Below are 26,534 nucleotides of genomic sequence, written 5' to 3' on the forward strand. Positions count from 1 at the left end.
TACAAGACTGAGATGCGAAGCCCCTTTATTCTGAGGGGTGTCAACTTTTGGAATTCTAAACCCAAAGTGCAGTGCATGCTCAGTTTTTGAGTTTATTGAAGACTGAAAGTAACCAGTACATGAATACTAAGGAATTCAAGGCATACAGGGTTCAGCCAGGAAGATAGATTTACAATAGTACTGTCCATATAATTGAATGGCACAAAATGGTCCACTCCTACTTCACTTGTTTGTTCTCCCATGAAGAGGTAGATGACTTTTCATCTTACCAATTCTTATTTAGGATTTAAATATGGAATTATAGATAATTCCTGTGCAACCTTGACTAGAAATGAGAAACCATCTTTGGCATGTTTGACCTTGTTCAATAATCACACGTGGGAATAGATGAAGGAATTATGCACACACAATTAAAGCGCAAGCTGCGTTACCAGGGAAACTGCCCAGGGCATTACTTGGAGGCCACGGCTAAACACCGAACCTATAATCATATAAATAGAAACAAAGCTGCAGTACAGGCTACAAAGCATGCCTTTGTAGCTCATCGGTGGCCTGATAAATCTGTCTGGTTGTTTGCCCTATGTGCATGGGCAAGTTAAAAAAAACCCAAGGATATTAATTAATGGCAGGAAGGATATCTGCAACTACTGTATAAATAGAATACTGGAAAAGTCTTGCATCTGCTTTGAAGAGAAGCGTCCAGCATTCCATTTAAGACCGACTAACAAGCAGTGCTTGTAGAGTGTAAGTGCCGTATTTATACTTGAATACTGTACTGGAACACAACAATAGTCACAGTCCATATGAAGCATCTCTCTCTACTCCTTTCCAGAGGCTTGTTTACTTCCCTATTTACACCTGCAGAATACCTGATCAAAACAATGGCCAGGATGCCTTCTTTCATTTCAACATCTTACTACTTTACCCAGTTCAAAAACTAGCATCCAAGCAGAACTTTCTCTCAAAACTCTTCAACATATTTAACAACTTCTGAAGACATCAATATAGATACCAGCAAGAGGACAAACTAGTTTCATTGGTTTACTAAACCATGATCATACAAATGAGGATTACAGTCATTGCATAATGGAATTGTTGATATCATTACATGGTTTGAAATTTATTGCTGAAATTTCTCCATACAGGGGTTCACTACCCTGTGCTTACTCTTATTGTGCTGTTTAATTTTATTTGGCTATGTGCCAATAGAATTTACAAGCTCCAAAATAATTAAAAAGGACAAGATAGGTACGAGAGAGATACAACACAGAAACCTTTTCAATGACTATATTGATAGCCCAGAATCAGCATTTCCTGGCTTCAAACTCACTAATTTATTTCTCCCTACTTTCTATTGCCTTCCCAAATTTATCTGTAATAGACAACACAAGCTACATACAAGGAAATTGTATCTTCCATTTTATGTTAAACTATGTAATTTACATTATGAAACATGGATTACATTTCATGTTTTAGTAATGCTTCTCCTTTATGGTCACAAACTGGATGTTCAAGAAGAAAAGCCCATCAGTCGATGTTTTCTAATCCCTGTTAAAATGAAAGAAAACAGGATATTCACTTTACATAATCACAATAAATAAATTTAAATTGAAATCTTACATCTATATTAACTTGCTGCTCTTTACTTTTTAATTGCATTGCAAGATTAACGTTAAGTGGACCCAACCAGAGATCAAAATAAAATATTTCAGTATTCACTTTAAGAATTTACCTTTGATTTGAAGTAGGTTTTGCAGTCAGACACTCTCCTGTCTCTTTCCAACAGACTCCAGTGATAAGGTAAACGTGCAGTCCGTTTTTCCTGAGTATGAACAATCATTGAAATCTATTAACAGCATCTGGTTTTCTTAAAAAGCAACGTTTAGTTTTCATGGTATACATTTATGCTTTGGTAAATCTGATTTAAAAGGCGTTCACAAGGAACTGCAGATGCTGGTTTATATCAAAGAAAGACACAAAGTGCTGGAGGAACTCAACAGGTTAGGACCCTTCTTCAGCCCAATGGCATGGGGATGGGGGAAAAGAAGGAGGGGGGGAGCTGGAAAAGAGGGGGGCAGGACAAGGTATGGCCAGTCATAGATGAACATAGGCAAGGTTTTAAAGTCGGGGATAGAAAAGTTGCAAATTTGATGTGGTGGGGGGGGGGAGGGGGAGAAACCAGTTCAAGTTCAGCCAGAGTTCAAGGGAGGAGAGTGGGGGGGAAGAAAGGGAGAGGGTTCTTGTGGGGGAAAAGGGGAGGGGAAGGGGGCTGTCCGTGGGGTCATTATCTATAATTGGAGAATTAAATATTCATATAATTGGGTTGTAAGCTACCCATGCGAAATATGAGGTGCTGTTCCTACAGACTGACAATAGAAGAGGCACGGGACAGGAAGGTCAGTATGGAAATGGGATTAGCAACCAGGAGATCCAGTATGCTTTAGCAGACTGAGTGTAAGTGTTCGGCAAAGCAGTCGCCGAGTCTACGTTTGGTTGCGCTTATGTAGGAGAACACCAGATGTAGTAGATGAGGCTAGAGGAGGTACATGTGAAGCTCTGTTTCACCTGGAAGGACTGGCTGGGGTTCCTGGATGGAGAAGGTAAAGGGAAATGGTGTTACATCGCATAGACTCAGCGACCACTTTGCCTCTCTTAACCATCTTTCTTTCCCACTCTCCGGCAATCACAATACAAATTTATCAAATTTATTAAAGTCTGAAGAATGATTCCTTGCTGAAACATCACATATCCATGTTCTCCAGCGATGTTGCTTGACCTGCTGAGTTACTCCAGCATATTGTCTTTCCCTGATTTAAAAGGCTTTTATTTCTCAAATAATAGTAACCAGTAGTTTTATATTTGGGGGGTCAAAAATGACCCAATAAGAGACCAGCCAATCAGCATGCAATTGAGGAAAAATTACTCTAACCCAGAGGGCTGTGGACATCCAGTCATTAGTATATACAAAATGGACAACTACTATTTTTTGGAAAGGAATTGGGGGGTCAGGTAGGAAAATAAACCATGGTACTTCTGAATGATGAAACTTGCTCAGGGAATCATGTGCATTAAATCCTATTTCTTATGATTTAAAAAATAAAATAAAAGTTGCACTTCATATAGCACTCATTCTAAGGATTTAATTCAAGACTAACCAAGTGTGACATTCCCAATCCCAGTTTACTCATGGAAAGATATTGTGCTAATGTTTTACCACAGAGAGAAAGGGAGTAGCAATGTGTTATTCATGAAAACTAATGTTAACCAAGCTTCATTTTATGTAGTAGGAAGGAAATACCAAAGCGTACACTGAAGACAGACACAAAATGCTGGAGTAACTCAGCGGGTCAGGCAGTATCTCTGGAGAAAAGGAATGTGACATTTTGAGTCAGAACCCTTCTTCGGACTGAAAGATAGAGGAGGGTGCGGGGGAGGGGGGGGTGGTGGTGGACTTCTTGAAAGCTATCGATAAATAGCTTTCAAGAAGGAAAACCAACTAACTTCTAGGCAAGAGCTGAGCCCAGATGGATTGCTCTTCAGAAGCTGATGCAAGAAAGATGGATTGGCCAGAGAAAATACATCCAGTTCACCCATCAATATTCAGTCCTCCTAATTATTTCCTTACTCACTCATTTAACAGTTTGTTTTATCGTAGTCATCCTCTTAACTCAACACATGAATGCACACAGCCTGAAGAAAACCTAGTCCATAACAATTCAAGTCTTTATTGCTTTATTCATGCAAGATACATATATCTAATCTATTTTATTCATTCTCCTTGAGTTTGTGTTATCTCTTTGCTTTGACGGCATAATGTTGTATTATTTGACAACCTTTTTACATCGTTAGTAATGATACCTTCTTAAGAAATCAATGTCATCTTGATATTTTCTCCTTGACTGCCTTTTGCTTTGCATTGATACACACATAGATACACAGACAATAGGTGCAGGAGTAGGCCATTCTGTCCTTCGAGCCAGCCATTCAATGTGATCATGGCTGATCATTGACAATCAGTTCCCCGTTCCTGCCTTCTCCCCATATCCCTTGATTCCGCTAACCCTAAGAGTTATATCTAACTCTCTTTTAAATGCATCCAGTGAATCGGCCACCACTGCCTTCTGAGGCAGAGAATTCCACAAATTCACAACTCTCTGAGTGAAAACGTTTTTCCTCACCTCAGTTCTAAATGGTCTACCCCTTATTCTTAAACTGTGCCCCCTGCTTCTGGACTCCCCCAACATCGGGAACATGTCTCCTGCATCTAGTGTGTACAATAATATTATATGTTTCTATAAGATTCCCTCTCATCCTTCTAAATTCCAAGCCCAGTCACTCCATTCTTTCATATTATGACAGTCCTGCTATCCTGGGAATTAACCTCATGAACCTACACTGCACTCCCTCAATAGCAAGAATGTCCTTCCTCAAATTAGGACACCAAAAATGCACACAATACTCCAGGTGTGGTCTCACCAGGGCCCTGTACAACTGCAGAAAGACCTATTTGCTCCTATACTCAACTCCACTCGTTATGAAGGCCAACATGCCATTAGCTTTCTTCACTGCCTGTTGAACCTGCATGCTTACTTTCAGTGACTGATGTACAAGCTCACCCAGGTCTCGTTGTACTTCCCCTTTTCCCAACTTGACACCATTCAGATGATAATCTGTCTTCCTGCTCTTGCCACCAAAGCGGATAACGTTACATTTATCCACATTATACTGCATCTGCCATACATTATAATAGCTTCGGCAAAGAAAGATTGCAGCCAATAACTTAAAAGTGTATTTATATAAAGTTAAATTTGATCCACGAACCGGGAGCGCTAGATATAAATGGTAAAGCGCGGTATCTCCTTTTTTGCAGCACTGACCTTCTGCCTCAGAACCAGCTGCCCCTTCCAGTAAAGGTACACTTGCATCCACCGGACAGTGTGGTAAATTGATCTCTTCCTGTAGCTAATACCCTCTAATCCAGGCAGCATTGTAGTAAAACTCTTCTGCACCCTTATTTGCAGTTATTCACCAAGCTCCATCCTTGACCTCTCCATCCATGAAAGGCAAGGGCAGCAGTTACGTGGGAAAATGTGCAGCCTCCACTCCCAGTCGCACAATATCTCTATTGGAAACTTAACCTCGGTCTATCATAGTTAAACTGCCCATATTCCGAGACTGTTGGGGACCACCTCACCACACAGAGTTGCAGCGGCCCGCCATCGCCTCCAAGGTGGATCATCAGAGGCAGACGACAGGTGTTGAATAAAGGGCCAGAGGCACAACACTATTGCAGCGGGGTCAGTGAGCCCACACACTGCCACGACCACACTCACCTTGCCGCCGTTCGTCCACCTATGGATGTAGAGGGTGGCAAAGCCGGGGATGGTCAGGCACACGGCCATGAGGCTGAGGCCGGGGAGGATCTCGTACCACATCGCTGCTCGAGCTCCGCGGCCGGACCAGCTCACCTACACACTGAGCATGCGCCGGCGCCGCGACCTGCCCTCGTCCCACTCGCCCTCCACACACTGAGCATGCGCGGGCGCCCTGGCCCGCGGCCGTCCCTACTCTGAGCATGCGCGGACGCCACCAGCAGTCACGGTCCCACTACACTGAGCATGCGCAGGCTCGGTGTAGTGGTCGCGCGAGCGCACCCAACGGCCGCCCATTCGGAGCATGCGCAGTAGGGAGCCTCCCAGAGACGGCCCGCTGCCCATGCGCAGTGATAGAAGCGACAGAGCTGCTAGAAGCGGACAGAAAGTTGCTCCTTGGTGCGAGCGCCATCATCTCACCGCGGGTTTCCTTCCTCAACGTTGTCTCGGAGCTCCAGGTGTAACCTCACGGCCCTTTGTCCAGGTGGTCCGTGTCCCGCCCCCGGGCCCACCGTCAGAGCAGCGGGCAGCGCTGAGCGACGTGCGGGAGGCCCAGCCCCGCGGGCTCAGAGTCGGGCAGAGGCCTGCGGCAGGTAGCGTCGCCGCCACTCAACATGAAGGAGGATAAGGAGAACACCAAACCTAGGGAGAAGAAAGCCGAGGTCAAGTACGAGGAGCGGGCAGAGAGAACCGAGAAGAAGGAAAAGAGAGAGGCTTTGACCAAGGTTTGTGAAGCAACAGGCCTCGGTGCAACAGACGGGTTCAGGTTGCAAAGTACATTCAACTGCCGAGGGGTACTTTCACGGGCACCCTCCACCCACACACGCATAGGTACACAAAAATGCTGGAGAAACTCAGCGGGTGCAGCAGCAGCTATGGAGCGAAGGAGATAGGTAACGTTTCGGGCCGAAACCCTTCTTCAGACTGGACAGGGTGGGGAGGGGTCTGATTTTAGACAGTCATGGCTGATCAAAGAGCTAAATTGCCCTCCACTGCCTTCTGTGGCAGATAATTCCACCGATTCACAACTCTGTGGGTGAAGACGTTTTTCCTCATCTCAGTCCTAAATGGCCTACCCCTTATTCTTAAACTGTGACCCCCTGGTTCTGGTCTCCCCCAGCATTGAAAACATTTTTACTGCATCTAACCTCTTCAGTCCTTTAAGAATTTTATGTTTCTATAAGATCCCATCTCATCCTTCCAAATTCCAGTGAATGCCAGCCCAGTTGATCCATTCTTTCAACATATGCCAGTCCCACCATCCTGGGAATTAACCTGATGAACCTATGCTGCACTCCCTCAATAGCAAGAATGTCCTTCTGCAAATTAGAAGACTAAAATTGCACACAGTACTCCAGGTGTGATTTCACCAAGGCCCTGTACAACTGCAGTAGGAGCTTTTGCCCCTGAACTCAAATCCTCAACAATGAAGGCCAATGGCTTTCTTCAGTGCCTGCTGTACCTGCATGCTAACTTTAAGTAACTGATGTATAAGCACACCGAGGTCTCGTTGCACCTCCCTTTTTCCTAATCTGACAGCATCATTATACTGCATCTGCCCACTCGCCCAACCTATCCAAGTCACCCTGCAGCCTCAAAGCATCTTCATTGCAGCTCACACTGCCACCCAGCTTTGTCATCTGCAAACATGGAGATGTCACATTTAATTCCCTCATCTAAATCGTTAATATATATTGTAAATAACTGGGGCAGGATGAGGCCTTTCAGCACTTTATGCTGCTCTGCCATTCAACATGATCAAGACTAAACTTCCACTTCAGTATTCTGCTTTCTTACCATATCTCTTGATCTCTTTGTGTTAAGAAATATATTTATCTCCATCAAGTTTGTATTTAATAACTTGATTTTCACTCCTGGATGCAGAATTCCACTGATTCACATCTTTGAGTGAAAACAATTCTCCTAATCTTGATTCTTTTGGCATACCCTCTATCCTGAGGTTGTGTCCCCTTGTTCTCCCTATCGTGTCTATTGGAAATTTTAGGTCTGTGAGAACCTCTATCTTTTATTCTCCACTCCAGTGAATATACATCTAACTTACCCAGTTAAGCACCGCCATCTGAGAAATCAGTCATATAAAGATTTGTTGCTCCCCCAGATGAGACGACCTAAAATGCATGTACATCTGCAGATTAAGTCTCACCAATTCTTGTACAGATGCAGCAAAACATTCTTCCTCTTCTACTCAATCCTCTTACAATGAAATTTAGCTCCCTATTTGCCACCCTAACTGTTCACCGCATCTCGACCTGAAACGTCACCCATTCCTTTTCTCCAGAGATGCTGTTTGTCCCGCTGAATTACTCCAGCTTTTTGTGTCTATCACTATACTTGTTCTTAGCGACTGGTATATGAGGACATCCTGTTCTCATGAAATCTTCCATTTTCCCAACATCACTTATCAGAAAAATTGTCTTTCTGTTTCTTGAACAAAACTGGATGTCCTCTGTTATACTGTACCTGTACCTGCCATGCATTTGTCCACCTGCCCAACTTGGCTAAATCAGTTTGGAATCTCTTTGCATCCTCCACTCAACTCATTTATCCCTTCCCCAAACACCCCAGCTTTGTGCCATCTGCAAATTTAAATATGTCATTGACATATCTTGTGAACAGCTGGGGACCTGCACTGCTCCCTATGCTCTTGTAGCCATCTGTTAGCCATGGTTACACTGAATTGTATAATTATATGGCTGGGAATTTATCCCATGCAGTAAAATGTAAGTGTCTTATTTTGTGGCACTGTGTCCCACTATTCATTAATTGCACATTGAGCTTTGTTAATTAAAACTATTATCAACACTGAAGTTATGCTGCTGATATGTGATATGATATGCTGAACACTGATATGTGTTCTCCAGATCCACATTCTCCAGAGATGCTGCCTAAACCTGACCTGCTGAGTTACTCCAGCACATTGTGTCCTTCTGTGTATTAACCATTATCTGCAGTTCCTTGTTTCTACACTCTGATTTCAGGAAGCCTGGATTCATTTTAACTCATTAATACGTGAAACATATTTTGTATGTCAACAAGAGCCTCCTAAAATTGAATTAATCTTTACTTGTTGTCATCATGAAATCTACCTGCTTTAGATCTGACCTATAGTAATCTCACAATATTGTTAGTATTTGATGTTTAAACTAAAAACATAATTTTTAAGGGAGTTGTTACATTTTTAACTGGTAACTCTGAATAACTTTTCTGTCACCAAAGAATTGTATTTGAGTGATCCACTGACTATCCCCTATTGAAGCAAGGCCTTCAGATCATCCGTTGTAAAATCCGCAGTTGGAATGCTTGGTTTTGTGATCGACAGATACCGTTGCTTAAAAATTGATCGGCACAATGGATATCTGATTTGTGGCCTATTCCACAATTTAAACCTATTATAAATTGTTCTAACAAACATTAATGTGAGTTAATAACTGATTTTAATTCTTTACTTTATTTAGGTGGTGATCCGCCGTCTACCTCCTAGTTTGACGAAAGACCAATTGGAGGAACAACTTTCCCCATTACCTGAGCATGATTACTTTGAGTTTTTTTCTACTAATTCAAGGTGAGTATTTGGTATAGCAGAATTGTATCAAACTTTACAAAAAATAGACTGCCTTAGCACTGGCATTGCTCTTTATTTTTCATTAAAATATTATATGTTGACAGGCTTCATCAGCTAGAGTGATAAGAACTAGAAATGCTCGCCTTTCATTCAACTAACTCTCTCTCAATTTCCATACATCTATCCTGACCTACTGAGCATCTTCCATATTTCCTTTTCTTATTTTAGACTTTTAGCACCTGCAGTTTTTTTTTCCTTCCTGACGACCTGTGGTAAAATCTTGAGACATTGAGAATTTAACTATGCAACGGAACAGTTAAAATTTGCATTAATTGTAAGCCTGGCGGACTGCAGAGCAGCTTAGGGGTCATCGAACCCTGAGTTTGATGTTCAATCTGCATTTAACTAGAATGAAATATTTCAGATTCCTGTATCCATCTCAGACTGATCCCAACTGCAATCATATGTAAATATATCTGAAAGTAAAACATGCTGATAATTGAATCACGTACCGACCAATAGTGATCGCTATTTTCTATGCTTTCAGTGGACAGCACACGCATTTCTAAATTAGGATAGTGCTTTGAACAGAAATACAGAACTTTGACAATAATCAACTTGGTTTATGAATATCCATTACAGGGTTGTCTTTTTGATTGTCTCCATGATTGGGGTTAATGCAAATACTTATTCGATGGAGTGTAATATGAATCATTTGACTGGCCCTTTTTGGAAATTCCAGCTATTTTTTTTAGATGGCAAAGTAGCAATCTGAATAACACTGCCTTTTATGTTTAATCTTGAAATGCTTATTTCTGCTTGAGTCAGAGCTGAATTGTGCTTGTACATATGACAATAAGCCTGACGACGTATTTCTGAATTATGAAAATTAAAATTAGACTGGCTACAAGGAGAGAGATGTTTCTGCCGTACAGATTGTTGAAGTCGTAAATGTTGATGAATGACTTTGTAACATAAGATGAAAGAAGTAAGAGTAGGCTGATTGGCCCAATGTCTTCTGTATCAATCAATAAATTCATGCACCACTTTCCTGCACTAATTCCCATAACCTTTGATCATCTTAATATCTAAAATTCAATTGATTTGCTGTGGATATACTTGGTGACTGAGTCTCCACAGCCTTGGTATGGATTTTCACAGATTCACTGCATTGTGAGTGAAGAAATATCTTGCCTGTTCTGATTGGCCAATACCTTGTTTCGAGACACTGACATCTGGTTCTAGACATGGGAAAACATCGGCTACCATGTCGAGCCTAATTAAAATTTTATATATTTCACTGAGATCATCTCGCATTCTTCCCAACTCTACAGGCCGAATCTGCTTCATATCTCGCCATACTTCAAATTTACAGCCCCCCTCCAGAAATCACTCATGAACCTTTACTGTACTTTTAGTCTAGTTTAGAGATAGTGTGGAAGCAGGCCCTTGGTCCACCAAGTCCATGCGACCATTGATCACCCGCACACTAGTTCCATGTTCTCCCCCTTTTGCATCCTACGCACTAGGGGTAATTTACAGAGGCCAAATAATCTGCAAGCATGCATGTCTTTGGAATGTGGGAGGAAACCGGAGCACCCGGAGAAAACCCATGATATCTCAAGGAGAATGTACAAACTCCACACTGGCAACACACATAGTCAAGATCGAACCCGGGTCTCTGGCGCCATGAGGAAGCCGCTGTGCTGCTGTTCCTCTATTGTAGGTATATATTTGGGTAGGGTGACGAATGCACAACACTGCAGATGTGTTCCTATCAGGCCCTATATAATTGGAGCAGGGAATCACTACACTTGCACACACATCCTCTTGCAATAAAGGCCAACGTATCAGTTGTCGTCATAATTGCTTGCTTTCTGTGATTTGTGTACAAGAATGCCCAGAGCCCTCTAAACATCAGCACTTTTCATTCACTTGTAATTTAAAATAATACTCCAGCCTTTTTGAAGAAATGCATGATTTACTTCCTCCCCACCATATATCCCACTTAGTTCACTTAATTTATCTATAACCTCATGATGCCTCTGTGTCCCTTCCTCGCAAACCCACACTGTTCTTTGGCTTTGTATTATTAGCAATTTTGGATGAGTAAAAATCGAACTCACTCAGATTAAGATATTAACTGTTAAAGCTGCAAAAACAATTCGGAACTAATTCACCGTTTCAAATTATTTCTTGCATTAAATTTGTCTCTTTTCCCTCTACAGTTTGTTTCCTCACATATTTTCTAGAGCATACATCAATTTCAAAAACCAAGAAGATATTGTTCTCTTCAGGGATCAATTTGATGGCTATGTTTTCATTGATAGCAAAGGTACAGTTCTTTTAACTATTCTTGAAAACGCCTCATTTGTTTTCTGCAATTTGCATCCAGTTTCAGTTTAGTTTATTGTCATGTATTGTCACAGTGAAAAGCTTTTGTGGAAAGCACCCATTAAATCATTTGCCATTGTGCATTCTCAAAATTATTGAATGGTTATTTCTCTTTCAATATTAATATGGTAAATATCATTTTTACCTCTCCCTTCTTAGGTGTAATCATATAATAATGTGCTTTTGAAATAATTATTTCACTTTGGAAAGCTTCTCTTTGTAAGACTCCCTTAAGAAAAGTTGTATTTCATTGAAATAATTGGTCTTTTGGAAATAAACATGGGGAAATTTTAAATATAATAATCTTTTGATATACTTCCTGGCTTTGAATAGGGAACAATTCAAAATATTCCAAATTAAGCTATGCTTATATTTTAGTTGTCAAGAATGTTTGTTTGATCTAAATCAAAAATTGATTTCTGAACAAGTTGTTCCAGTTCCATCCTAATTGTTATGCTTCACCCATATTCAATTTATTATTTGCTGAAAATGTAATATTAAATTGAATATCTTAATAGTTGAACCTTTTACAGTTATCTTACATGTGTTTTCTTTTTCCTGCCAATAGGTCAGGAATACCCTGCTATTGTAGAATTTGCTCCATTTCAGAAAATTCCAAAAAAGAAAAGCAAGAAAAAAGATGCAAAAGCAGGAACTATTGAAGAAAATACAGACAGTTTGCACTTTAGTGATGGTATGGAACACCTGCTTTATTTCTATAGTGTCAATATTATAAACAAATTTTGTCGTCTTCTGTTTTGTTTGGGCATTTACAGCTTTCTGGTAGATGTATAAGGTGTAAATTGTAGAGATACAAGAACTGTATATGCTGTAATCTTGCACAGAACTCTGCTGCAGTAACTCAGCGGGTCAGGCAGCATCTCTGGAGGACTTGGATTGGCGATGCTTTGGAGTGGGGTCCTTCTTCAGACTATGAAGAATTCTTATCTGAAGTTGCCTATCCATGTCCAGAGGTGCTGCCTAATCCACTGAGTTACTGCAGCGCTGTGGTTGAGTGTAAATCAGCCTTGGTTATTCCTGTTGTACCCACTCCAGTTATAAGTTGATATACTACATGAAGCTCCATTGCAGTACTGAAGTAAAATCTTTAGAATAGACTCGTCTGCTGTCGCTGGCAGTCTCAAGGTGTTACTTGGAGCCAATGTGAACAGCCGCTACTGTCTTAGCTGATATTTCTTCACATTGCCAAACGATACAATAATTTGCAAACTGTGGGCTTTGCTAGCTAGACCAACATTTATTGACCATCCTTGTTGCCCTTTATAATGACAGCAATTAAGAGTCGACCACCCATGTGTAGGTCTGAAATTTAAAGCAGCCCATGACAAGTGAGGACATTAATGCTAAACCCATCTGGTTTTAACCCAATCAAATATTTTGTGACTACAATTGCTGATTCAGAATTCTCCCTAGTATGTAGGGAGTGAATGAGAACGTGGAAGTACATATAGCTAGTGTGAATGGGTAATCAATGGTTGGAGTGCGCTGAAGGGCCTATTTACGTGCTGCATTTCCAAATTAAGCTAAAACTAAACTACCCAGATTACACCAAATATAGTCTAAAACTGATTATCTGAGCAAAAACAGCAGTTTAATAGTGATGTGTGGATGAAGCTACTCCATTTATTGCATTATAGAAGTGAATACATGTCAAAAATGTAACTGTTTCCAGAGTGCTGAAAGTAATTCTAAAAGGCTCTGTAGAAATGCATGTGTTTCCTTGCCAGCTAGAAGATGGGCTTTGGGGGTTCTGAGTGGGAAGGTGTTTTATCAAGCGGTTTGTGGTTTAAAGAAAAATTGCAAATAATGCTTGTGCTTTCAATCCATCGCAAGGGGGGGGGGGGGGGAGGGGGAGAAGGACCAAGCCTGGCAAGTGATGGACACAGGTTTGGGGAAGGGGGGGGGGGGGCGGTATTCTTAACAGATGATTGGGCAAAGACCAAAGATGAAAAGACACGTGGTGTGAGATATAGATGGAAGCTGTGAAGTCGGGGGAAGTATGAAGGAGAAGGGGGGGGGGGGGAAGAGATAAGAAATGTTCCAGATCTATGCTGTTTATTTCTGATGAAACCATGACATATTTTCAACAGATTAAGAAGCATAGACATGTTAATTCTGTCTTTCTCCAGAGATGTAACTTGGCCCTTTAATTATTCCAACCTTTTACTTCAGATTTCCACCATCTGCAATTTTAATTTGGGTAATCTTTGTGTTCTTTCAATTTGGCAAATTATGTATTTGTTGCTCTTTAATCTACCTTTGAAGCAAACTATCTAGGTGGCAAGTGCGGTTTTCTGGTTCTAACCCTGGAACTTAGTGACATTTTACCATGCAGTTATTAATTAGTTTATTTCTGTTTTCTTTCAGCCAGGCAACTTCAATTATGTATTTTAGCACCATGCTTTAGAGATTAGGGTAGAACGGGCAACATTCTGTGGTTGATCCCGTAGTACTGCCGTTAGGTGAAGGAGGGCATATTGTCTAAACACTCATCTGGCTACTTTTTGTAACTGATTTGCAATAAATTTGGTTTCAGGTGGGGATTTGGATAAGAACTGAGACCACCTATGGCTTCAGGGATTTAAATTCAGCGTATGATTCCCAGACTGTTTTGAATGATCCTATTGTCCAAACAGCTGAAGCTTATGACCTAAATAAAAGTTTCTGTTGTTTTTGATAAGGGAGATTGGGCAGATAATTTTATTTGAAAGGGAAGAAGTTAATTGAATGTCTTTCCGTATTGATTCTTGGTTGAGTAGGTTTTGGAATTTATTAAAGTTTACGCATTTACGTGTATCCATTTCCTAGATCCCGAATATAAAAAGTTTTTGGAGAGTTATAATAACACGGATGATGAGAAAAATTCCAACAATCCTGAAACGCTTCTAGAGGAAATTGAAGCTAAAACAAAAGAGCTGGCAGGTAAATGAGACTGTTTCAAAAATGTTTCCAAATTATGTTTTCTTGGTCATATACTAAAAAAGAGTTGCAGAAATGTTACTTCTGTGAATTATTGCAAATTGTTGGAGGCGGAGGGGAGTGCTGATAGAAGCGTATAAATTTACAAGAGTTGAAATGTAAAATGCCAGGGTTTAAGGAATAAGAGCAAAATTTGAAGGAGATGAGTGAGCAGATTTTTTTTAGTTAGAGTGGTGTGTTCCGGGAGCCTGTTGCAAGGGATGGTGGTGGAGGAAGGTGCAACAGTGGCTTAGGGCCGAATTGCCTAATGCTGCCCCTATAACTTTTGAATAGTGGCATTTAAGGAGCTTTTAGATAGGCATGCGGATTTGCAGGGAATATGGACCAGGTGCAGGCAGTGTTTAATTTCCCAACATGTTTGACACGGACATTGTGGGCACAAGGGGCTTTTCCCGTACTGTAATGTTCAAAAAATTTGGGATGCTTTTAGTATCTTTAGTATCCAGATTATTATCCAAATTTAAATAATAGCTGCCATAGCAGGATTTGAAACTACACATATGGTGGTTGGTGCGAGCCTCTGGTTTTCTAATCCAAGTAATTTAAACACTCTGCCACCACCACACCCAGATGTATTACATATGATAGATGTATTGTGGTAATAAACTTATTTATTCCACAGTAGTCCCACTCCGCAGGGATGTAAGGGTTTAAATGTTATCATTTTTGGAGAAGCGCACATCAAACACATATGCTCTTCCTAAATGCAATGAATGATTGTAAAAGGATTACATGCCGCAGTCTATCATCAGCACCCAACCCTCTCTAAGCTCGTCCTCATTGTGCTTAAGAAATATACGCTGGCACTGTGGCAAAGAGTTGCTGCCTTACAGGGTCAGAGATCCAGGTTCGATCCTGACTATGGGTGCTGTCTGTACAGAGTTTGCACGTTCTCCCTGTGACCCGCATGGGTTTACTCCCGATGTTCTGGTTTCCTCCCACATTCCAAAGACGTGCAGGTTTGTAGGTTAATTGTCTTCTGTAAATTCCCTCTAGTGTGTGGGATGCAAAACTAAGATAACATAGAACTAATGTATGGGTGACTAGGTCAATGTGGACTTTGTGGCCCAAAGGGCCTGTTTCCTCAATGTTTCATTGAACTAGACATAACACTCATGAACAGCAGTGGAGATGGCAGCTTTTTGTGCATCTTGGAGTATTTACAATGATGCTCTCGACTCGTGACCAGTTGCAGTTGTGATCTTAGCAGTAATTTGGCCCCAATGTCGTGTCAATGTACAGGTTTTACATTGCAATTTTATAGAAATCAGATGTTTTTGTACTAATGTAAATGGATACCTTTCCTTAATTAACAGCTAAGAAAACAACTCCTCTTCTGGACTATGTAAAAACTAAGCAGGTAAAGACTTGCACCTTTCTTTAATTTTTGAAAAATCTGTTTTGTGTTTTTTCTAAATATGTTCTTAATTTGCTGCTCTTATCCCTTACCAGAGAATAAGAGAGGAAAAAAGAGAAGAAAGGAGGAGACGAGAGCTGGAAAAGAGGAGGCTCCGAGAAGAAGAAAGAAGAAAATGGAGGGAGGATGAGAGGCGAAAAAGAAGAGAAGCAGAGAAGCAAAAGAAGATGATGGTAGAGAAAGGATTTGATAAAGATAAGGATCGATCAAAGGATGAACCAAAGATTAAGGTACAGAATACCATCATAATTCCTACAAGTGTAATATTAATTTCAAAATATCTAACAGGAATATATCTCAATGGATTTGTAGCTCCTGAAGAAGCCAGAAAAAGGAGATGATGCTGGCATGGAAAAAACGAAGGACAAAATAAAGAAACTGGAAAGAGAGAGGGTTAAAGAGGACAGGCCTTTCACTGGCCAAGGAAAACGCCTGGAGAGTTCAATCAAGGAAGATAAAGGAAAGAAGTATGTGGGAATAAAGCAAATTAATTGAATCCTGTTGTCATGTTAAACATGTGCAATCTTTTGCCTGTGATTATAAATTAGTGCTGAGTAGTTTACAGATAGTGGGCAAACATGGAGGAACAAATCTGAACTATTTTCTGAGCATGACACAAAGTGCTGGAGGAACTTGGTGGGTTGGGCAGCATTGGAGTCCCTACCCAAAATGTTGCCTCCATTCCCTCCATGGTGCTGCAGCGGTAGAGTTGTCGGCTTACAGCACCAGAGACCCTGGTTCAATCCTGACTATGGTTGCTGTCTGCACGGAATTTGTACGTTCTCCCTGCGACACATGTTTTTTTTTTTCTTGGTGCTCGGGTTTCCTCCCAAACTCTAACTATGCTGGTTTGTTGGGTAATTGACTTCAGAATTTTTTTTTAAAGTGTCCCTACTATATAGGATAGTGCGAGAGTACGGGGATCTCTGGTCAGTGCAGACTTGGTGGGCCGAAGAGCCTGTTGCCACACTGTATCTCTAAACTAAACGTAGCCTGCTTTCTTCTAGCACTTTGTATTTTGCTCAAGATTCCAGCATCTGCAGTCTTTGGTCTCTATGTACTTTCTGAGTTTGTGCTACCTTGAACTATGTACTATGAGCTTTTCTGTAAAAGTTTGATTGCTGTTCTGTGTCAACCTTCAACGAATATCATTTAGTCTTTCATTCAGTCTAACCTATGACATTCCCTAGACCTTTTTTGAAGATGAAACCTTGATATATAAATGTGTTCATCATTAGTTCCTGGCTGATGAGACAAATGAAAAGCGGCCTTATTTTGAGTGTAACATTACTTCACAGCCTTCTAGCTCAGTTGTAATTGAGGCCATTGAGTCACCAATGGGACCAAAGAGAGCTATTTGCTTTGGGTTGCATGATCTGACCTATAGTAACTAGCAGCCCAAACCAGCTTTATTAGGAATTGCTTGAGAAGAAGGACTTCTATCCCTGCTTTGAAAGTGCAGGTCCACCACCAATTTTCCAGCAACTGTTGCTCCGCTGTAAATGAGGCGGCCGATCTCTATCTCATCGGGACTTCCGCACTGATCGGCGGGTTGAATTTGCATCCTACGACCAGGGCTCTAGTTGGAGCCGGCAGGACTGTTCCCATAGACGGCACATGTGAGCCACGACCGTGTCTTCTGTTGGTCCGGCTAAACGGGTAATCCATCAAGACCTTGGAAAATCAATGATGGGTCTGTATTTGTTTACTGAAATATTGGGACAAAGTTTTGTATCTCGCTTCTCTGAAGATGTAACAGACTGCATGGTGGAGTAATGTATGTACATATTTAACGTGACTATTGATGGAACTGTCCATGGTGGGATCGCTACAGTAGGGCAGGGAAAAGGGGCCAGATATTTAGAAATTGCTCTCACCTTTACCCCAGTGAATAAATGATCAAAATAGTGTCACTTAATTGTTTGCGTTTACCGACGCATATAAATGATGCAGCAGTACTTCGGCTTTTAATGGGAAAAAAAAAATCTTCAGTGCGCCTTTAACCCATGGTTTCCGGATCGGGTGAGAGTAACACCATTAGACCACAGAGAAATCAAAACAAAGGATACGCCTACATTTGGATTCACAGTAGCCCAAATAAATGCTTTGAAAGAGCTGGAGGGAACTTTCCTGTGCACTTTGAGAATCTGTTAATCTGGCAAAACACATTGCTGGAGTAATTTGGTGGGTCAAGCAGCACCCGGCCAGAGAATGGATAGGCAATGAGTCATATTGGGACCTTTCTTCAGACTGATTGGAGATGGATGGGGGGGGGGGGGGGGGGGGGGGGGAGCTGGAAAAAGAGAGCTGGAGGCAGGACAAAACCCAGCAAGTGATAGGAGGATACAGATGAAGGGGTTTAGTGAAACGGGTGGCGTAAGTGACAAAGGCTGGAGCTGAAAAGAAGGCAAAAGGGTGCCAGATAAGAAGAGTGGCATGTAAAGCCAAGGGAGGGATGTGGGTGGAATGGGATTGGTTGTGGGACTTGGGGAGGGGAGTGTATGAAGGAAGGGAAGGAGGTGGGATGACGAGGGGAGATGGGAGAGAAGTGGCGGGCATGGGAAAGAAAGAGGGGTGTTTATTACATGGTTAAAGAATGCTGTGTTCATACCATTGGGTTGTAAGCTTCCCAAGCGGAATATGAGGTGCTGTCCCTCCAGCTTGTGGGTGACTTCATTCTGGTAATGGAGGCGGCTAAAGACGAAGATCAGTATGGGACGGGCAGGTAAAATAATTAGCAACCAAGAAATCTGGCAGAATTTACATGTGGTTTAATCAGAATTCCAAAATTCCAATACAAAACTGGGGTCTCTAACCAAGTTACCCTATTTGTCAAAACCCATCTGGTTCGTTACTATCATTTGCTAAAAGGTAATTTGTTTCTACCTGATCTGGCCTTTGTCTCTAGCCGATAGTATTGCAGTTGACTCAGTCCCCTGGTTCTAGATTGTTTAGACATGTACAATGATTGGTAGCCTTTCAGATGCACTGATTTTCTGGCATGGAACTCTGTTGTTAAAATCTTTGCTGAGGCTGTATACCATCCTTGCAGGGCAACAGAAAACTGATAACAATGTACACCTTTATCGGCCACCTCCACTTTGCATCACGAGTCGAGACAAGAATCAAGAGTGTTTAATTGTCCTGAAATTGGAACAACAAAATCCTTACTTGCAGCATCATAACAGTCCTGTAAACACAATACTCATACATAACCTAATAAACAAATTCAATAAATTAATAACCCTAATACTAATACAAACAAGCCTGAAGTCCTGAGTGCAACCATAGACTTTCCATAGTTCATACAGTGCCCTCGGGGTGGGAGATTGCAACCTTCACGTGATCCGCGCTATTTCGACAAATGCAATCAACCCGGCGTGCACAATCAAATAAGATCAAATAGAACAAGTTGTCCGACAACTTTAGGCTGTGCACGCCATACGCAAGAAGAAGAAGATACAGTGCCCTCCATAATGTTTGGGACAGACCCATGATTTATTTATTTGCCTCTGTACTCCACAATTTGAGATTTGTAATAGGACAAAATATATGTGGTTAAAATGCATATTGTCAGATTTTAATAAAGGCCATTTGGTTTACATTTGCACCATGAAGAAATTACTGCTGTGTTTATACATAGTGTGTCCGTCCCCCCCCCCCCCCCCCCCCCCCCCCCGTCCCCGTCCCCCATTTCAGGGCACCATAATGTTTGGGGCACAGCAATGTCATAAATGAAAGTAGTTATGTTTAGTATTTTGTTGCATATCCTTTGCATGCAATGACTGCTTGAACTTCTCTGATGATGCTCTGCCAGGCCTGTATTGCAGCCAACTTTAGCTTATGTTTGTTTTGGGGGCTAATCCTCTTCAGTTTTCTCTTCAGCATATAAAAGGCATGCTCAATTGGGTTCAGATCGGGTGATTGACTTGGCCACTCGAGAATTTACTATTTTTTAGCTTTGAAAAACTCATTTGTTGCTTTAGCAGTATGTTTGGGATCATTGTCAATGAACTGCCAGCCAATGAGTTTTGAGGCATTTGTTTGAACTTGAGCAGATTGGATGTGTCTATACACTTCAGAATTCATAATGCTATTACCATCAGCAGATGTATCATCAATGAAGATAAGTGAGCCAGTACCTTCAGCGGCCATACATGCCCAGGCCATAACACCCCCACCACCTTGTTTCACAGATGAGGTGCTATGCTTTGGATCTTGGGCAGTTCCTTCTCTCCTCCATACTTTGCTATTGCCTTCACTCTAATATAAGTTAATCTTCGTCTCATCTGTCCATCTTTTTCCAGAACTGTGGTTGCTCTAACTGGCAAACTGTAACCTGGCCATCCTATTTTTGCGGTGGTTTGCATCTTGCAGTGTAGCCTCGGTATTTATAATCATGAAGTCCTCTCCGGACAGTGGTCATTGACAAATCCACGCCTGATTCCTGAATAGTGTTTCTGATCAGTTGGACAGGGGGTTGGGGATTTTTCTTTATTATAGAGAGAATTCTGTCATCAGCTGTGGATGTCTTCCTTGGCCTGCCAGTCCCTTTGCAATTAGTAAGCTCACCAGGTAGACAAAAATGCTGGAGAAACTCAGCGGGTGAGGCAGCATCTGTGGAGAGAAGGAATAGGTGATGTTTCGGGTCGAGACCCTCCAGGCTGATGTGGAGGTTGGGGGGGGGGGGGAAGAAGGAAGGAAGGAAGGAAGAGGCAGTGACAGTAGAGCTGGGAAGGGGAGGGAAAAAGCAAGGACTACCTGGAATTGGAGAAGTCAATGTTCATACTGCTGGGGTGTAAACTGCCCAAGCGAAATATGAGGTGCTGTTCTAGGTGTCAGCTGCTCTACATCGGTGATACCAAACGTAGGTTTGGGGATCGCATCGCCCAACACCTCTGCTCAATTTGCACTAACCAACCTGATCTCCCAGTGGCTCAGCACTTCAACTCCCCCTCACATTCCAAATCCGATCTTTCAGTACTGGGCCTCCTCCATGGCCAGAGTGAGGCCCACTGCGAATTGGAGGAGCAACACATCATATTTCGCTTGGGCAGTTTACACCCCAGCGGTATGAACATTGACTTCTCCAATTTCAGGTAGTCCTTGCTTTCTCCTCCCCTTCCCAGCTCTCCCACAGCCTACTTCCTTTATTTTTTCCGGCGTCCCCCCCCCCTCCCCAACATTAGTCTGAAGAAGGGTCTCGATCCGAAACGTCACCTATACCTTCGCTCCATAGATGCTACCTCACCCGCTGAGTTTCTCCAGCATTTTTGCCTACCGTTGAATTTTCCAGCATCTGCAGTTCTTTCTTAAACAGTAAGCTCACCAGTGCTCTCTTTCTTCATAATTATGTTCCAAGCAGTTGATTTTGGTAGGCCTAAGGTTTGGCCGATGTCTCTAACAGTTTTTTTAATTCTCAGTCTCATAATGGCTTCATTGGCACAACTTTGGTCCTCATGTTGATAAACAGCAATAAAAGTTTCCAACGCTGATGGAAAGACTAGGTCCTGAGAGCTCTCTTATACCTTCAATAAGGCTATTAAACACTGGAGCAATTACAAACTCCTGTGAAGCCCAAACATTATGGTGCCCTGAAATAGAGGGATTATGTACCAACACAGCTGTAATTTCTACATGGTGAAACCAAAATGTATAAAAATGGCCTTTAATAAAATCTAACAACATGTGATTTTTTTTCTATTACAAATGTGGAGTACAGAGGCAAAAAAATAAATCGTGGGTCTTTGTCCCAAACATCATGGAAGACACTGTAGTTTAGGTAGTGCTTTTTAGAGTTGGGAAGAGGCTTTTCTTGAACCTGGCGGTCATGGTTTCCTAAACCTTTCCAATGGCATGGGTGAAATGAGAGTGTGGCCAGAGTTTTGTTGGTCTTTGCTGGCTGCCTTTTTGAAGCAAACTAAATGTCCTCCTAATTAGGCGTTTCTGTTCTGGAGCCTTAAATGAGTTTAACTTTGTGTGGACCTAACAGATTTGAAGACGATGGTGGAAGAGATTACCGGGAGAAAGAGGAAAGGGAGCGCGAAAGAAGGCTGAAGGAGAAAGAGCGGCAGAAACGGCAAGAGGAAGAGCGACGGAAGCCGAGGGAGCGGTGTGAGGTTGACAGGCCTTTCAGAAAAAAAGATGAAGAGATTAAGAAGGAAAAAGATCAATCAAATGAAAAAACTCGTAGAAAGGAAAGCTTGGAGATTGCACCTAGTTACGACAAATTGGAAAGGGGAAGAGAAGATAAGAAGGATGAAAGTGCATTAAAAAAAGAACGAATTAGAAATAAGGTACACGATTGCTTCACTTATAAACAGTCAAAAGAGACACTACTTGTACTGTAAACAAAGATTGCAAATTTATGAACAAGTGAATTGCTGGCATAAAAGGAAGCTGTTGCCCTACGTCCATGCTGCCTGACAAAGGGCGGTTGATTAATCCCGCTTGTCTTTTGGTTATGAGACCCCAATGATCATCCAGGCGCTTATCACCTTGTCAGGGAGCACCTTCCTTTAGACTTTAGAGATATAATGTGGAAACAGGCCCCTCGGCCCACTGAGTCTGTGCCGACCAGCGATCACCCCTTGCACTAGCATTACCCTACACACTAGGGACAATTTACAATTTACCGAGGCCAATTAAACTACAAGCGTGTATGTCTTTGGAGTGTAGGAGGAAACCGCAGCATCTGGAGAAAACTTGCGTTGCCACTGGGAGAACATACAAACTACAGACAGAACCCGTAGTCAGGATGGAAGCCGGGTCTCTGGCGTTATAAGGCAGTAACTCTACCGTTGCACCACTGTGCCAGCCTTCCAACCCCAATCACTCTGAATTTTATTTCCTCCAACCCTGTTCCTGATTACTTTAGAACTGTACTCCAAGTTATAGACTTCCCTACCAAGGGAAATGGGTTCTTGACACATCCTATGTAAGTTTCATAGTTTTGTACTTTTCAACTATATCTCATTGGGGTTTTTATTCTAAAGAAATCAACTGTAGCATAGGCAAAGCTGAACTTCAACATCCCTTGTAACATCTTTATAAATATCCTCGGCCTCATCTGCTGATGTAGCATCCTTCTGGCAGTACTTGTTTGTATTACTCTCGCTACAGCCAACTAACTTTTCATACAGTCCCAGAAAGACCTTCCTGCTGTTATATTCCATATATAAACAAATAAAGGAAAGTATCCCATATGCCACCTCATCCACGTGCTTTGCACCCCTGGGTCCTTCTGTTTCTTGGTATCCTACCTTGTCTTGATTGCTCTACCAAATCTATTCATTAGCACTTCACCGGACTGAATTCCTGGCACCTTGTAGAATGCCACTGCAAATAGTTTTGTTTTCACTAAAACACCATCAACTAATTCAACTCTGCTTTATACCTCTGAGATAGTTTTGGATTTAACTTGCTGTTCTTTTTACTTGGATCCCATGAATTTTACGTTTCTGATCTGCTTGCAATGTGACACTTGGACAAGTACTTTGCCAAAATCTAATTAAACAAGATTAAATGTGTAATCTTCAAGTCAGCCTTGTTACATCAATTTAGTCAATTGTGACGATCCTTTGACAAATCTACATTGATACCCGTTGATCTGTCTTTCTGAATAATTATTTGAACTGTCCTTCAAAATGTCATTTTATAATTTTACCGCAATAGTTTGATTCCTTGCCTCCAATAGTTTGATCAATCCCACTCTCCAACCCTAACCCCATTTTTAATTTAGTTACCACACCATCCTTTGGCATCATAACTGTAGCTGGGAAATGGTGGAAAGATCTGACAGCCAGGGATGCATTTTATCTGGTCCTGGTAGTTTTTCCACTTTTAAAGAAAGTAAACATTTTTCTTGCCTCCTATTTAATCACATTCTCATATTTAAACTTTTCCTTTGTTCTTATTAGGTTATATTTTATTAACCTCTTGTTCTTCATTTATTTCTCAACTTCTGAGATTTCATTGATTTTGCATGTTTCCATGCTGTATCTCTAAATGCACTAAACCATCAATAAACACAATTTAAAAAAAAAACGTTATATAAAACTATCATAGCTAACAATCTACTTACATTGAATACATGGATTGTTTTCTAATGTATTTAATGGCATTTTTTAATGGATTATTGTGTGGTTTTAACCTTGAGCCATCCAGTTATTATTAAATTGCTGCTATTTAACTAACTCGGCAAACCAGCTTCCCGCTGCCCTGTAATGCATTTAAATTTAGTCTGGGCCCAGAGGGTCCTGTTGCTGTTCCCAATTATTAATACACTACCAGCATTTTTGGAGGAAATTAATTTAAATAACTTTGAGCCATGTTAAAGAAAAATACATTGTTTATTGTTTTGCAAAGTTATGTACATAGTGAACAATTTATAAACTAACTGCAAGTAATTCTTAGAAAAATCTACAATGCTGTTATAACGTGTGGATACAAGCCCTTTGGCTCTACTTGTCCATACTGATTAAGTTTTCTGTTGAGCTTGGCCCTATGACTATTTTTGTCCCACATCCCTCAAAACCATTCCTTCCATGCCCACCTGTCCAAATGTCATTTAAACATTGTAATTGTACCTCTCTCTAAAACTTTCTCTGGCAGCTTGGTCTATATGTCCATCACCATCGGATACCCTTTAAATCGTTTTTCCCCTTGCTCCAAATCTATACTCTTTGGTTTAGACCTGAAGAAAGGCCTGACCCTAAACATCACTGATCCTTGTTCTGTGACTTGCGGTGTTACTCCAGAACTCTGTGTACCTCTGGTTTTAGACTTACCTGGGGGTAAAGACTGACCATTCGCCTTTATCTTTTCCCTCTTTTGATTTACACATCTCTATGGACACCCCCTGTCCTCTTTCACTCCAGGGAAAGTAGTCCCACCCTATCCAGCCTCGTGTCCCAGCCTAGCCAGCCCACTTGTCCAGGCCACATCCCTAGTGCATATCGGGGATAATGGTGAAAACATTCAAGTCAGACAGCAGCTGTAAAAAAGGAAGTGGTCAATGTGTTTTCATGTTGTCTGCAGGACAGGCCCACGATGCAGCTGTACCAACCGGGCGCACGGAGCCGCAGCCGGCTGGTGGCGTTCCCAAAGTCTAGCGAGAGCAGCGTGAAATCAGGCGAGGACAGCGAGGAGAAGAAGGAATCCGAGGCTTCTGGAAACATTGCCGAAAAGGAGAGCGAGGAATGAAAAGCCTGCTGTTCGTTCAGTGATCGCGCAATCGCAGTATGACAAGCGTGTGGGGGAAGTCCAAAAGTGTCCTTATTGGTGATGAGCTTGGAGAATGAGAATGGTGCAGTTTGCTTGTCAGATAAAATGTTTGAAGCCGGTCAATTCCCAATGTTAAGAATGAAGGTTTATTTTATCATCGCAGTTGTGGCAGAGCATCGACGTGCAAGATTGTAACTGTTGGAGATTAACTGGGATGTAAATTAAATGTTGTGCTTACTAGACAGATGCTAGTAGCTCTGAAAATGTACTAGCCAACAGCTTTGACACAAGCTAATGATACCAATGATAACCCATTATTTACTTCAGGGTAGGCAAGAGGCAAGTCAAAAGGGTGTGTTCTGTTAGCTATAGCAGAATTATACTGGAAGATGCAAATAACTTACCTGGGCTATGTTAATATAAATTTAGTTCGGCATTGCAGGTTAGAGCATGAGAGACCAAATTCTTAGTGGTCTTGCATTCCGTGGTAGAAAGATCAATAAAAAGGCCCAAGTGAGTAAAAACAAATAATTGTTCTTTCATACTTGTCATAGGTGCTGCATTTTTAGCATTAAATGTGTCTAAGCCTAGAACAGGAAAACATATCAGTTGCAGTTTGCATTGAACTGACTGATGTATTGCTTCAGTTCTCGATCTAATACTGTTTCTAGTGATTTGTTTTTTGCTTAAAATCTAATTGTTCTTTCCTATTGCTATGCTGCACCAGTGCATTTGACTCGAGTTTTACTTCATGAAGAACACAAGATCATATAACATGAAGATCATATCTGACGCTAGTTGGAAATGTGATTCATTAAGGAACGAGTATGAAGTGATATGTCTGCTCTTAGCTCAATTCCCCCCCCCCCCCTCCCTTCCTTGTGCCTTGAAGTCCCTATAACATTGCTCCCTGTTTAGCCAATAGAGGGCGCCAGTTACTTGGTAGCCAGGAGTCTGTTTTGTATGAAGAAACTTGTTGGTGTGTGAGTGCGCATGCTTTTTAAACAGTTGAATGGCAATCTGATCCATACGATGGAAGAACAGTTGATGCTGAGTTGTTTTCTTGGGGAGCAGAATGCCTTACAGAAAACGGAAATAGAAACCTGTACAGTGACTAATCTCGTGAGCATGTTGGTCATTTACTAAGAGTGCACATAGTTTTGGATCATGTGTGGTAAAATAAGCAAGAAAATATGGAGCCTGTTCTTGATCCTTGATTTGTAATATTGCCAGTTCCGTCATTCCAAGTTTAACATCTTGTCGATGTTCTCATCTTCAGGATCGGCGGAATTGGTGAAAACTAAAACCAATGCTAAATCTGCATCAACATACATTTTTGGTTTGCTTTTCTTCAGATCAAATGTTGCAAAGCTGTTTGTACATTCCAGGATCAGAGCAGTTGTAAGAACCCCAAGAGAAAGTTGAAACTTTTACTTTGTTAATTCTCAAGGCAATGTATTATTTCCTTTTTGTTTCTTGTGCAATGTTTGTATTTTTCAATGGTGTTGAACACTTGCGATCAATAAATACTCATGACAAGGTG

General features: G+C 41.4%; 2 protein-coding genes across 2 annotated transcripts; one reads left to right on the forward strand and one right to left on the reverse strand.

The window, feature by feature from the left end:
* Window positions 1-955: 955 nt before the first annotated feature.
* Window positions 956-5,543, reverse strand: ndufa1 (NADH:ubiquinone oxidoreductase subunit A1). The gene is made up of 3 exons (XM_033030224.1): window positions 5,334-5,543; window positions 1,733-1,822; window positions 956-1,548 (listed from the first exon to the last, which is right to left on the reverse strand). The coding sequence occupies exons 1-3, from the start codon at window positions 5,433-5,435 to the stop codon at window positions 1,528-1,530; spliced, it is 213 nt and encodes a 70-aa protein (XP_032886115.1). The 5' UTR covers window positions 5,436-5,543; the 3' UTR covers window positions 956-1,527.
* Window positions 5,544-5,692: 149 nt separating this feature from the next.
* upf3b (UPF3B regulator of nonsense mediated mRNA decay) lies at window positions 5,693-26,534 on the forward strand. Its single transcript, XM_033030225.1, has 10 exons — window positions 5,693-6,097; window positions 8,849-8,955; window positions 11,184-11,290; window positions 11,918-12,043; window positions 14,179-14,292; window positions 15,666-15,709; window positions 15,802-15,996; window positions 16,079-16,233; window positions 21,759-22,062; window positions 24,806-26,534. Exons 1-10 carry the CDS (start codon window positions 5,987-5,989, stop codon window positions 24,968-24,970), a joined length of 1,428 nt encoding a protein of 475 aa, XP_032886116.1. The 5' UTR covers window positions 5,693-5,986; the 3' UTR covers window positions 24,971-26,534.

The sequence above is a fragment of the Amblyraja radiata genome, chromosome 12 (genome assembly GCF_010909765.2).
Source record: "Amblyraja radiata isolate CabotCenter1 chromosome 12, sAmbRad1.1.pri, whole genome shotgun sequence".
In the NCBI taxonomy this organism is placed as follows: Eukaryota; Metazoa; Chordata; class Chondrichthyes; order Rajiformes; family Rajidae; genus Amblyraja; species Amblyraja radiata.

Bases quoted from the DNA above. Each gene is read 5' to 3' on its own strand.
- upf3b (XM_033030225.1), top strand. From the start codon at position 5,987: ATGAAGGAGGATAAGGAGAACACCAAACCTAGGGAGAAGAAAGCCGAG. The intron at 12,044-14,178 runs GTATGGAACACC...TCCATTTCCTAG, and splicing joins CAGTTTGCACTTTAGTGATG to ATCCCGAATATAAAAAGTTT. The intron at 22,063-24,805 runs GTACACGATTGC...TGTTGTCTGCAG, and splicing joins AAGAACGAATTAGAAATAAG to GACAGGCCCACGATGCAGCT.
- ndufa1 (XM_033030224.1), bottom strand. From the start codon at position 5,435: ATGTGGTACGAGATCCTCCCCGGCCTCAGCCTCATGGCCGTGTGCCTG. The intron at 1,823-5,333 runs GTGAGTGTGGTC...GTTCATACTCAG, and splicing joins GGTGGACGAACGGCGGCAAG to GAAAAACGGACTGCACGTTT. The intron at 1,549-1,732 runs GTAAATTCTTAA...TCATTTTAACAG, and splicing joins AAACCTACTTCAAATCAAAG to GGATTAGAAAACATCGACTG.